The sequence below is a fragment of the Balaenoptera physalus genome, assembly GCF_965194825.1.
Source record: "Balaenoptera physalus genome assembly, chromosome: 12".
Lineage (NCBI taxonomy): Eukaryota > Metazoa > Chordata > Mammalia > Artiodactyla > Balaenopteridae > Balaenoptera > Balaenoptera physalus.
Window position 1 is genome coordinate 68,534,444 of NC_138897.1, and position 12,658 is coordinate 68,547,101.

General features: G+C 45.3%; 1 protein-coding gene and 2 long non-coding RNA genes across 13 annotated transcripts in view; 1 reads left to right on the top strand and 2 right to left on the bottom strand.

Moving 5' to 3' along the window:
* LOC309639081 overlaps positions 1–12,658 on the bottom strand; it is a 224,141-nt gene that overhangs the window by 14,510 nt on the left and 196,973 nt on the right. The gene's annotated exons all lie outside the window — the stretch shown is intronic.
* On the bottom strand, positions 1,700–2,822 carry LOC309639083. Its single transcript, XR_014251457.1, has 2 exons — positions 2,466–2,822; positions 1,700–2,022 (listed from the first exon to the last, which is right to left on the bottom strand). It is a non-coding gene; the product is annotated as an uncharacterized lncRNA (long non-coding RNA).
* Positions 2,896–12,658, top strand: part of CEP192 (centrosomal protein 192) — a 106,816-nt gene continuing 97,053 nt past the window's right edge. For 7 of the 11 annotated variants that reach the window (XM_082415838.1, XM_082415839.1, XM_082415840.1 and 4 more), the window contains exons 1-4: positions 2,896–3,038; positions 3,307–3,477; positions 8,879–9,049; positions 9,735–9,860. In XM_082415838.1, coding sequence (XP_082271964.1) covers positions 2,950–3,038; positions 3,307–3,477; positions 8,879–9,049; positions 9,735–9,860 — 557 coding nt within the window. In that variant the 5' untranslated portion in view covers positions 2,896–2,949. The remainder of the gene's footprint in view (positions 3,039–3,306; positions 3,478–8,878; positions 9,050–9,734; positions 9,861–12,658) is intronic. The other 4 variants (XM_082415834.1, XM_082415842.1, XM_082415843.1 and 1 more) reach the window with 1 other exon arrangement.

Below are 12,658 nucleotides of genomic sequence, written 5' to 3' on the forward strand. Positions count from 1 at the left end.
ACAGATGGTATAGTTGTTATAAATGTGTATTATAACTTATAATCTAATTTTCAAAGACACTCTCCTATCAATAGACACTTTCCTGTCAAACCCCTAGAGCTTCCTAACATGCAAAGGATAAAGAGCTTATAAAGTATATTGTATTTTAATTTAAGGCAAGGTCTTTTCTTCTGTTAAAGGACTTGTTTTAGACCAGTAGACTTGTCGAGTTTCAAAGCAAGAGGTCTCACTTTAAGTCTGGATCTAGCTCAGAATTAAGAATTCAGGTCTTTGAGATTTCAATCATTATAGAGGTACGTGGGGTAGGATGGGGTAATGAATTGAGACAGGCCCTCCCATTTAGTGAACATTGGGCATCTTCTATATGCGAGATACTGTGCTAAACACTTTGGGATATGTAAAAAAAACAAAGGTAGTCGGCGCACATTCATTCTAGTGGGAGAAGGCATTTACAGAATTTACGAAGGGTAATGAGGATTCAGCTTCATAATAAAGGTTGAATGGTACAGGGGCATTAAAGAAAGTGATTTATATGAGTCAGTAGGATTTGGAAGGGATGTGGGATTGTGACATGTTGGCGTACTTAAAGTGTAAGAGGGTGGAATCCAGGGTGATGGCCCAAATGTAGAAGAGGACAGGGCATGTGCAGGCAGAGGATTAAGTTTTAGTCCAATGAAAGAACAAGGTTCATTTGGGGAGCTAGTGGGAGATTAACCTGGACACATACCTTGTGGTCACACTGTAGAAGGTGCTGGATATTGGAAGCTGAGGTGTTACCACTCAGAGCAGTTGGTAAAGGGGAGCCATGTGAGACGTCCGCCTTTCCTAACTGGACGGGTGTCACTTCTAATTCCCTGGAAGGTACCCTTGGCCATGGGGCCACTTCAAGCTCTACCTGGAATTGGAGATTTGGAATTCACTGGGAGGTCTACTCCTTTTCAGTTGGTCAGATAATAGCTAATGTTGCTGAGTGCCTCCATGTGCCAGTGCTCTTCTAGATGCAAGTTAACTGACTTCATCCTCACAGCAAACTCTGAGGCAAGTGCTCTGATTACCCCCATTTCACAGATGAGGACACCTGCAGGTTTAAGCTCTTTGTGCGAGGCTGCACGGTTAGGAAGTGAGAGCATTGAGATTTGGGCAGTCTGGCATCACAGTGAAGGCTCTTTTCCTGCAAATACTTTGGAGTGTAGATCCCTGTCACTGTCAGGTTGCTGGGTGCCATGGGGAGACCTCCGGTCACTTGATCTTTATGAAGGAAGGACAGTGATTTGGGTACAAGGGATTCAGGGTGAGTGACAGTCTGGAACATGGGACACATTGCAGCAGTTCACTGCCAGCGTGTGGCCATGGTGTAGGCAGAGCGTTGCTCATTACACTCAAATAGCATCCTTTCAGCTCTAGAGCTAAGTATTTGATTTGTTTTTCAAGATTCAGAAAATATTGAGATTTTCGCCATTTAATCTTTGCTCATTGAGTGTGGACAGAGGTAGAACAGGCGTAGTTAAATGCCAAGGCTGGAAGGTTTCAAGAAGAGATGTCAAGAGAACTACGGAGACATCACTGAGTTTGACAGGAGGCCAGTCCTGATAAACAAGTGTGGAAGTAGTACTCAGGGCCAAGCCAGAAACAGAATGAGTGACAATGAGGTGTGAAAGGAGGCAGTTAAGGATAGGAGAGACAGAGTGGTCTTTGTGTGATAAAATGGAATCAAGGAAGGGTGGGTGTCTTATTCATTTTTAAAAATTTTATTTGTTTTATTTATTTTTGGCTGCGTTGGGTCTTTGTTGCTACGCATGGGCTTTTCTCTAGTTGCAGAGAGCAGAGGCTGCTCTTCATTGCGGTGTGCAGGCTTCTCATTGCGGTGGCTTCTCTTGTTGCAGAGCACGGGCTGTAGGCGTGCGGGCTTCAGTAGTTGTGGCTTGTGGGCTCTAGAGTGCAGGCTCAGTAGTTGTGGCGCATGGGCTTAGTTGCTCCGTGGCATGTGGAATCTTCCTGGACCAGGGCTCGAACCCGTGTCCGCTGCATTGGCAGGCGGATTCTTAACCACTGAGCCACCAGGGAAGCCCGGGTGTTTTATTTTTTGCAGAGCGATGCAGCGTTTCCAAAGGCAGAGAGAAAGGAAGAGAGTGAAGAGGGCATCCAGGAATGATTGTTGAGCAATATTTTGGAGGAGGTAGAAAGTTAAGTGATAAGCAGATGTCTTTTCGTACCAGGCTAAAATGAGGAGTAGGGACTGTTGAAGTCCCAAGTGTGCATCGTCAACATTCAACAGCTATTCAATGGATGCAGTTAAGGAGTTAACTTTGTTAAAGAGGAACTGTAGGGAAGAAATTCTGAGATAAAAGTTATAAAAGTGTGGTTTCAGTAAAGCAGTAGTTAGGGCCTCGTGGTGAGCAGGCATTGGTGATGGGACTCGTGGCCTAAGGAGAACGGGAAATGGAGGAAGGTAATCAGGGACGCACCGTCTCATCTCCTCGCCCCTCTTCAGCCGGGACCAACCTTACTGGGCCCCATGGGCGACTTGGTGTCGCGCGGACCCCGGGGATGACTTCCTAACCGCAGCACTGTCGGTGTAAACGTGCGGCAGGTGACCACACGTCAGCATCCGCTCCCGTAGGGACAGTGCCAACACTTCCGAACTCAGGGTGTGTCAGGGGCCATGTCCACCCGAAGTAGTTCTCCGTGCTCAAGGTGAGTGCTGGTACTCTGCAGCACCACGTTAAGAGAGGCGTGGCGTCCTACAGTGGGCGAGGCGCCAGGCGCGGCGCATCCGGGCCGGGCGCGGCTTCCCGCTTCAAATCCGGGATGCCCGCTCTCGTCCAATCAGCGGGCTCGCCCCTTCGCGCCGTCCAATCCAAAGCCAGCTTGGAGTCCCCGCCCCTCGGCCCGTGTAGCGAACCGACGTAAACCCGAGGGGCGCACGGTACGGCTGGCCGCCGTGAGGGGATGCGCGCACGCGCACTGGCGGAGGCGCCGGACACCTCCTCCGCGGACCTTCCGCCGGCTGGGCGCTCGCGGCAGGCGTCGCGGACTCGGTGAGGGATCGTCCGGGGGGCGGGGCGGGCGAGTCGGGCTGCCGTGAGAGCGGGGCCTCCGGGACTCGGGTCTTTTGTCCGGGGCCTGGTCCCTGTCTCCCCAACGCGGTGCTCCCCGCTCGCTGGCCGGGCCGGGCGGGGGTGACGCGCTGCTGACCGGCGGGTGCGGCCGCGTCCCCGTGGCTCCCGGCCTCTTGCGGGTCGTTTCACGGAAAAACGGGAAAGGTGACAGTGTTTGAGGTCGCTTTGCTTTTTCTCCCGACGGCAGACTTTGTTCGCTGAAGCATGAGGTCCCTTTCGAGGCCGTCGCCTGGAGGACAGCTGTTTTCATGACAGTGTTTTCACTCGCTGTTACCATTTTGAGGTCATTCGACTGGAGTTTTTACTGCTCCAAGGTCAACTTTTTCTCCGGATTCCAGTTTTTAGGGCAAAGTTTACGGTAAGCTTTGAAAACTGTTACGCTAGATGCCTACATAATGGTAAAGTGTATCTTAGAACGTCGGGGAAGTTTGACTTTGGCTTTTTCCCACAGCTCATACTTTTGTGTTCAGTTGTGCACGTAGGCCTCCAGTCGACAACTACAGCAGATGATATTTTATGTATCCAAGCATAAAATTAAAGCAATTAAATATCAGTAAACTCGAGCAGGATATTTTGAAGTTACTGCTTTAAGGACATACCAAGAGAAATCCCAAAGCTGGTTGCTTAGTTCAAATGCAGTAAAAAGAAAGATAATATTGTATTGTCTTCATTTTAGGTGAGGAGGAGGGCTGGGTAATGCAGTAGGGACGGAAGTTAGGGCATCTTCCCTTCTAGGAAAGCTTTAGGAATGTGGCATGTCCATAGGTGGCTTAGAACAAGTGTAGTCCTTTCTGGAAAAGAGAGACTGGGCGTTAGATTACATCTGGAGGAATCTTCCCCTGGATTGTGTTACTGTTGCATCCACAGCAAAGTGCACATTCCTGCACTTAGCACTGTATCATAGTGGGTAGGGACTGTTCGCTTTCTGAGGGGAGCCACCTTATTTATTGTTGCTTCACACAACCAAACAGAGTGTCTTTCACTGTTTGTTTTTGATAATGATTGTTGCATGAATGATCTTTGCTTAATATCTGGATTTTCTTGGATTTGATTCTTTCTAAGTGGAGATAACCCTTAAAGAGATGGTATACATTTTGATGTGGTATATATATATTTGTAAGTGAATGAGTAACTTAGTAACTACAAGACTAGATGTGAGGAGGCTACTTGGAAGACGTGTGTAGGAATTTATTTTATTTTTAAAAAATATTTATTTATTTATATATTTAGCTGCACCGGATCTTAGTTGCAGCATGCGGGATCTAGTTCCCTGACCAGGGATCGAACCCGGGCCCCCTGCATTGGGAGTGCAGAGTCTTAGCCACTGGACCACCAGGGAAGTCCCTTGTGTAGGAGTTTAAAGATTGATGGACAGATAGGCACAGTTTCTGCTCTTAGGGAGAAATCTTTTTAGTGGAAGAAGACAGACAAATACAAAAACAGACAGTGATCAGTGCTGGCAGAAATTAAAATGACTATGGACTCTGAGGTACATTTGACTTCATGATAAGGGATCAACTCTCTTAGAAGGTGAGCTTTGAATTGAGGTGAATGTCAGGAAGGAGCTAGCTGTGCAGACATCTAGAAGAGTATTCTAGGCCCCGAGGTGGGGATGGGCTTGAGTATTATAGGAACAGAAAAGCCGTTATGTGGTGAGTGAGGCTGGGGTGTGCAGATGAGGTGGCTCACTGAAGTTTTCAGGAAGAGTATGGTACCTGGCTTATGGTTTACGATCCCTTTGATTGCCATGTGGAGAATTAATTGTAGAGTGACAAGAATTGGACTGTGAAGACTGATTAGGAGGTTTTTCAGTAGGGTAGGATGGTAGTAGAGTCAGAAAGATGTAGAATGACTCAGGGATTGTTTTAGACAAGGCCTGTTTTGCCCTCAGGAATAGGCTCCACTAGATGTGTTTTGATTGGCAACAGTGTTTTTACTGTGTTTAAATGGGTTCAGGTGGAGTCTGTATTTTCCTGTTGTCTGGCGGTGCGTGTTCCTGAACTCAGATGAGATTTGTCTGTATAAGATGTGCACTGCGTGACGGAGCTAAGGTCAGGATCCTGGGTGTCCCTAACATGGAAGGAGAGGCTGTCAGGTGAGATGCTTGGCTGTGAAGAGAAGGTGAGAAGGTGGTGCAGAGGTGCAAAGGAAGGATGGGGACAGGTTTTCCACCTGCGTCCTGGTGTGGGAGAGTTTGAAAGTGTTTGTAGAAATTGAGAAGAGGAAATGTAGATAGTTAGACATGTTGAAGAGAGGAAAACACTGGGGTGTGGTCTGAGAGGAGGGTGCTTACGTGATAGCTGGTGATAAGTTTGCTGGATTTGACCCAGTTTGAAAATCTTCATTCATTCAGCAAATTTATTGAGGGTCTGCTCTGTGCAGGGCACTGCTCTAGATAGGAATTCACTGGTAAAACAGGTCAAGTCCCTGCCCTCATGGCAGTTACATTCTAACGTGGGGTGGGGAATAGTTAAACTGGTGAACTATATAGCACTATAGAAAAAAGGAAGCAGGGCAAGGAGATTGGCATGCCGAGCCTGACTGTACACGCTGGTGGGAAAGTGGACGTTTACACAAAGACCTGAAAGAATTGAAGGCGCAGGAGCCTCCATGGGTTCCAGGGATGGCAGCGAGGTCAGGGTGGCTGGGGTGGAGGGAGCGAGGGAGAGGAGCAGGAGGTCCCAGGTCAGAGTTACTCAGTCCCCCGTTGCCAGCAAGACTGACTTTCTCAGTGAGATGGGAAGCCAGTGGAGGGTTCTGAGCTAAGCAGTGAGTGTTTGGCTTGTTTGACTGGGTAACCTGAGTGTGTGGAGGGTAGTCTGGGGAGGAAGATAGAGGCTTTTGCAGGGAGTGTCCCGGTCGGAGAGGGTGTGGCTTGACCATGAGGGTAGCAACCAGGAGTCGTGAGAAATGGCAGGTTCTGGTTATATGGTTGTGGTGTAGCCATTGGGGTTTGCTGAGGGATTGCACACTGACGGTTTGGTCTGAGCAACTAGAGAATGGACTTGTCGTTTTCTCTGTGGGGAAGATTGAAGAGCAGGCTTTTCTTGAGGGGGTTGCAATGAGATGGAATCAAGATTGATGTTTTAGGTGCTTGTTAGATACCTAAGTGAAAATGTCAGGTAGGTAGTTGAACATCTGAGGTTCAGGGGAGAGACCCAGGCTGGAGATACAAGTTTCATATGGGATTTAAAACTTTCAAACTGAGGGCACTCATCCAGAGAGGCTGGGTAGATGGAGGAGACCCAGGAGCCAGCCCTGGAGCCCTCACTGTGTGGAGGTCCGGGAGAGAAGGAGGAGGAAGAGCCGACAGCGGTGCTTTGGAAACCAGGTGAAGAAAGTATTTCTGTGAGGAAGGAGTGTGAATTCGATTCTGTTAGGTCCAAGACAAGGAGGACTGAAAACTGACCATGGGGTTATGGGTTTGGCAGCAGGGAGATCAGTGGTGATGTTGACAAGCCCCTGGTGGGGCGGTGGGACGGAAGCCAGCTGGGAGTGGGTTTGGATGAGGGGTGGAGCTGGGTGGGCGGTAGTGACTCGTATTGGAGGTCTGGGTGGTAGAGGGAGTGCGGATGGAGGTGGTGGTAGCTGTGGGGGGATAGCAGGGCTGAGGTTGAGGAAGGCTTCTTGTGCTCATGGGGAGGACTGCCCCGAGAGATGCAACAGTGTCGAGGAGGAGAGGCAGGTGTTGGAGTGGGAGGGCTGGGCTTCTGCCAGGAGTGTGGATCCTTCATCTGTGATTAGGTAAGTTTAGTAGGTTTCTAGTGGTCTTAAGGCTTTTCCTAACTTTGTAGAGTAAATTAGTCCATAATATCTAAACTCACACGTCAGTGATTTGCCACCGACCCCAGCACAGTCCTGCATTGTCGTCCGTCTCATCAGTAGTGGCAGCTCTTAGAATATCCGTCCAGGCGCTAAACCCTCTCCCTTCCTCTCCTTTCAGCTGATGGGATCAGGCCAGACTTCCTAATACACCATTTAAGGCTTGTAGGATCTGGCTCCGTGTTTTTACTCACCCGTTGCCCGAATATGGTGGAGCACCTACTATGGCCACCACACCCCAGCGCTTAGAGCAGAGTTTGGAGTCATACCTGGGCACGAATCTTACTAATTGCACAACCTTGTGTCAGTTTAGCTAGTTTAGTCTCTGAGTTTGTTTCTTCTTTTGTAAAATGAGGATAAGTGAGTTAAGGTAGTAGGTATGCAATAAATTTTAATTATCTTCCACCATTGCTTATGTTTGTCACCTTTAAAAGCCCTCTTATCTCATACTTTGCCTGAAAAGTCCTGCTCATTCTTCAGGGTATAGGGCCAATATCCTCTCATTTCTTGAGTCTTTCCTGATTTAATTATTTTCTTCACTGAATTCCACACAGCCCTTACATGATAAGCACTCTGAAATATTTTTAAAACTCAGTAACGTCTCCTGAGTTCTGAGATCAGGGTCCATCGAACGAGTGGCCAGCATGCACTGTAGGTTCTCTATCAGTAGTACAGACTGTACCGGTGTTTTCCAGACTTAGCCTTTGTGTGCCACTTTTACCATTTTTGCCTTGTCCATGTGCCAAATATACTTTATTTTTATCTTTATTTATTTATTTATTTATGGCTGCGTTGGGTCTTCTTTGCTACGTGTGGGCTTTCTCTAGTTGCGCGAGCGGGGGCTACTCTTCATTGTGATGGCTTCTCTCCTTGTGGAGCACTGGCTCTAGGTGCGTGGGATTCAGTAGTTGTGGCATGCAGGCTCAGTAGTTGTGGCGCACAGGCTTAGTTGCTCCATGGCATGTGGGATCTTCCCAGACCAGGATCGAACCCTTGTCTCCTGCGTTGGCAGGCGTATTCTTAACCACTGTGCCACCAGGGAAGTCCCCAAATATACTTAATGTAACTTAAATTTTTTCTTTGAACAGACTCACTTTTTTTTTGGTGGTGTTGGCTGCACCGCGCAGCTTGTGAGATCTTAGTTCCCTGACCAGGGATTGAACCTGGGCCCTCGGCAGTGAAACCACCGAGTCCTAACCACTGGACTGCCAGGGAATGCCCTAGACTCACTTTATTTATTTGTTTGTTTGAATTTTTTGGCTGCATCAGGTCTTCGTTGCTGCGTGCGGGCTTTCTCTAGTTTTGGCGAGCAGGGGCTACTCTTTGTTGTGGTGCAGGGCTTCTCATTTCAGTGGCTTCTCTTGTTGTGTAGCACGGGCTCTAAGCACGCGGCTTCAGTAGTTGCAGCACTCGGGCTCAGTAGTTGTGGCACGCGGGCTTAGTTGCTTCAAGGCATGTGGGATCTTCCCGGGCCAGAGACTGAACTCATGTCCCCTGCATTGGCAGCCGGATTCTTAACCACTGCGCCATCAGGAAAGTCCCTAGACTCACTTTTTAAACCATTTACTCATCCTTAATCTTTGAAATCAGGGACTAGATTTTGCTAGTTCTATTTATTCTATTCCCTGTTAGAATGTGTGCCCAGCTTGTATGACGTCCAGAAATTGTCTGTATATGCCATTAGTATTGTGCCTTCTTTGATTCTTTATTCGATAAATTTAAAATCCAAGAGTAAATTAAACTGTTGTGTTTCATTATTATGTTAATTATAAGAAGATAGTTTGATGTTTATATTCTCGACTATAGTGTCCCCTCTTAGAGCTGTTTCAAAAAGAGGATTTTATCAGTTTTCTAAGATTTATGGGACTTGTACTCTTAATCGTTTGAAAAAGTTTTATGGTAATATATGATTTATAAGAATACTTTTATTGTTGCAGTGAGATGGAAAATTTTCGAGGTATAGCTGATGAGTCATTTCCAAGCTTTTTAACCAATTCATTACTTGGTGGTAATAGTGAGATTTTGGAAAATGTCACTCTTTCTTCAAATCTTGGCTTGCCTGTTGCTGTTTCAACGCTTGCTAGAAATAGATCCAGCACTGATAACAGGTAAGAATTGTTTGAACAGATGATTTTTTTAGATTCTTAAAGCCTACTATATACTGATACTTCTGTGAAATTTTTCAGCCAAGCTTGAGCTTTAGCTTTATCTGAGGGAGATGACCATTTATGTAAAATCAACATAGAAGATAAAACCATCTCTTACCTGTTCCATCGCCTTATCAGTGGTGGGTGTGTAGGTTTGGGATTGAACGCCAGTGACCTTTTGGCCTACCAATGGTCTTTCTGTCCGTGGTATATTGACTTTGTATTAGTTCAGCCTCCTGGTGGCTGGTGATTTGAGCTGCACCCCCAGATGTGATGTGTATAGTTCACTCATCTTGTGTAACGTGTAGAGTTTACCTATGCCTGAATATCTAACCACTCTCCCGTCCTCCTAGCCTAAACATTCTGTATGGAGCACCATCTTTACCTTTGGAATGAAGGGGCTGGATTAACTCTTTAAAAACTTTTAGCTTTAAGATTTCCACGACTCTCTTGTTTAATACACACATTCTGCTGCTGCACAGGTTTTCAGTGCTTTGCACATAAGGTGATGGTTTTGAACATTGGGGACCCTATTTGTTTTTACCCCCTGGTGGTTGGTTTTTCAGTCATACAGTCCTATGTCATGGTGAATTTTAAATGTGTATAATTTAGTTATTAACAATTAAAACAAAATTTTTGTGTGTAGGAATTCTGATGTCCAGGCATCTTATTTAGTGGAAGGGAAGTATTCAGTTCCATCAGAGTCGTCTCCCAGTAGCCAGAGTGAAGCTGAACCAAGAGAGAGGTTACAGCTTGTCTTCCCGGATGATGAGTGAGTTCTTACTTCATCTTGCTTTCACTGTGTTAAGAGTGAGTCTCATGTAGTCTTGTGGAAAATGAACACGTGATTGTGTCTCTGATCGTTTATAAGAATTTTAACAGTTTTCTTTGTATGATATTAATCGCAAACGTTTTTAGTCTTTCAAAATCTTTTTCTGATTCCAAGAGTAATACATGCTCATTGAAAAAATTATAAAATACAGGCAATTATAAGGCAGACAACAAAGGCCTGTCATCCCAGTAACTGCAGAAGAGACGTTGATTATCTTTTTATTTAGTCTGCTAGACTGTTTTCTATGCACATGTACATGTACATATGTATTAATTTTTTTAACAATAATAGGATTAAACTGTACGTACTGTTTATAACTTTTAAAAATTAATGATTGTGTCATCTTTCCATTACAATTAATGTAAGTATGTATCATAATGTTAATGGCTGCACCATGTTAGACACTTAGATGATTGGAATTTTACTATTATAAATTTAGTGAACTTCTTTATTTATACATACGTTTTGCATCTAGTAGGTTATTTTATTCAGATAAAATCCTAGGATCAAAATAGCTGAGTTAAGAATATTTAATTTTAAAGACCACTGCGGATTACCACATTGCTTTTTGGAAGATTTGTACCAGTTTGCATTCCCGTTAGAAGATGTGCATGAGAATGCCTGCTTCTCTGAGCCCTCCCTGACGTTTGGTGGTGTTATTTTTGATCCTCAATTTTAAATTAATTAATTAATTTATTTATTTCTTCCTTTTCTTTCTTTCTTCCTTTCTTCCTCCCTCCCTCCCTCCCTCTCTCCCTCCCTTCCTGCGTTGGGTTCTTGTTGCTGGACTTTCTTTAGTTTCAGCGAGTGGGGGCTACTCTTCATTGTGGTGTGCGGGCTTCTTATTGCGGTGGCTTCTCTTGTTGCGGAGCATGGGCTCTAGGTCGCGGACTTCAGTAGTTGTGGCACGCAGGCTCTGTAGTTGTAGCTCGCGGGCTCTAAAGCACAGACTCAGTAGTTGTGGCACATGGGCTTAGTTGCTCTGCGGCATGTGGGATCTTCCCCAACCAGGGCTCAAACCCATGTCTCTTGCATTAACAGGCAGATTCTTAACCACTATGCCACCAGGGAAGCCCCTGATTCTCAATTTTAGAAGTAAAAGAATTTATACACATGCCTAAGTGAATAGAAGAAAGTCTGGAAGGCTTTACATCAAAATGTAAATGGTGGTTATGTCTTGATGGCGGTATTACAGGCAGTCTTAAAGTATTCTGTTTGAATTCATAATCAAGTATTTATGGGATTGAACATACTTTAATGTTTATTCATTACTTATATTTTTGTTGGGAATTGCCTGTTGATGACGTTTAGATATAAGCACTTTCTATATGTTAAAGTTGTTAACTCGGTATATTCATTTTCTCAACGTGTGTTTTTTAATTTTCGTTTTATTTATTTATTTATTTTTAACATCTTTATTGGAGTATAATTGCTTTACAGTGTTGTGTTAGTTTCTGCTGTATAACAGAATGAATCAGCTATATGCATATGTATATCCCCTCCCTCTTGCATCTCCCTCCCACCCTCCTTATCCCACCCCTCTAGGTGGTAGCAAAGTACCAAGCTGATCTTCCTGTGCCATGCAGCTGCTTCCTACTAGCTATCTGTTTTACATTTGGTAGTGTATGTATGTCAGTGCTACTCTCTCACTTCGTCCCAGCTTACCCTTCCCTCTCCCTGTGTCCTCAAGTCCAGTCTCTACATCTGTGTCTTTATTCCTGTCCTGCCCCTAGGTTCATTAGAACCGTTTTTTTTTTTAGATTCTGTATGTATGTGTTAGCATATCGTATTTGTTTTTCTCTTTCTGACTTACTTCACTCTGTATGACAGACTCAGGTCCATCCACCTCACTACAAATAACTCAATTTCGTTTCTTTTTATGGCTGAGTAATATTCCACTGTATATATGTGCCACATCTTCTTTATCCATTCGTCTGCGATGGACACTTAGGTTGCTTCCATGACCTGGCTATTGTAAATAGAGCTGCAGTGAACATTGTGGGACATGACTCTTTTTGAATTATGGTTTTCTCAGGGTATATGCCCAGTAATGGGATTTCTGGGTCATATGGTAGTTCTTTTTTTTTTTGTTACCTTAAACAATGCATTTTGTTTATTATTATTTTATTTATTAATTTATTTATTTTTGGCTGCATTGGGTCTTCGTTGCTGCACGCAGGCTTTCTCTAGTTGTGGCAGCGGGGGCTACTCCTCGTTGTGGTGCGCAGCCTTCTCATTGCGGTGGCGTCTCTTGTTTCGGAGCACGGGCTCTAGGCATGCAGGCTTCAGTAGTTGTGGCACACGGGCTCTAGAGCACAGGCTCAGTAGTTGTGGCTCGCGGGCTCTAGAGCACAGGCTCATTAGCTGTGGCGCACGGGCTTAGTTGCTCCGCGGCATGTAGGATCTTCCTGGACCAGGGCTCGAACCTGTGTCCCCTGCATTGGCAGGCGGATTCTTAACCACTGCGCCACCAGGGAAGTTCCCATATGGTAGTTCTATTTTTAGTTTTTTAAGGAACCTCCATACTGTTCTCCATAATGGCTGTATCAATTTACATTCCCACCGACAGTGCAAGAGGGTTCCCTTTTCTCCACACCCTCTCCAGCATTTATTGTTTGAAGATTTTTTGATGATGGCTGTTCTGACTGGTGTGAGGTAGTACCTCACTGTAGTTTTGATTTGCATTTCTCTAGTGATTAGTGATGTTGAGCATCCTTTCATGTGTTTGTTGGCAGTCT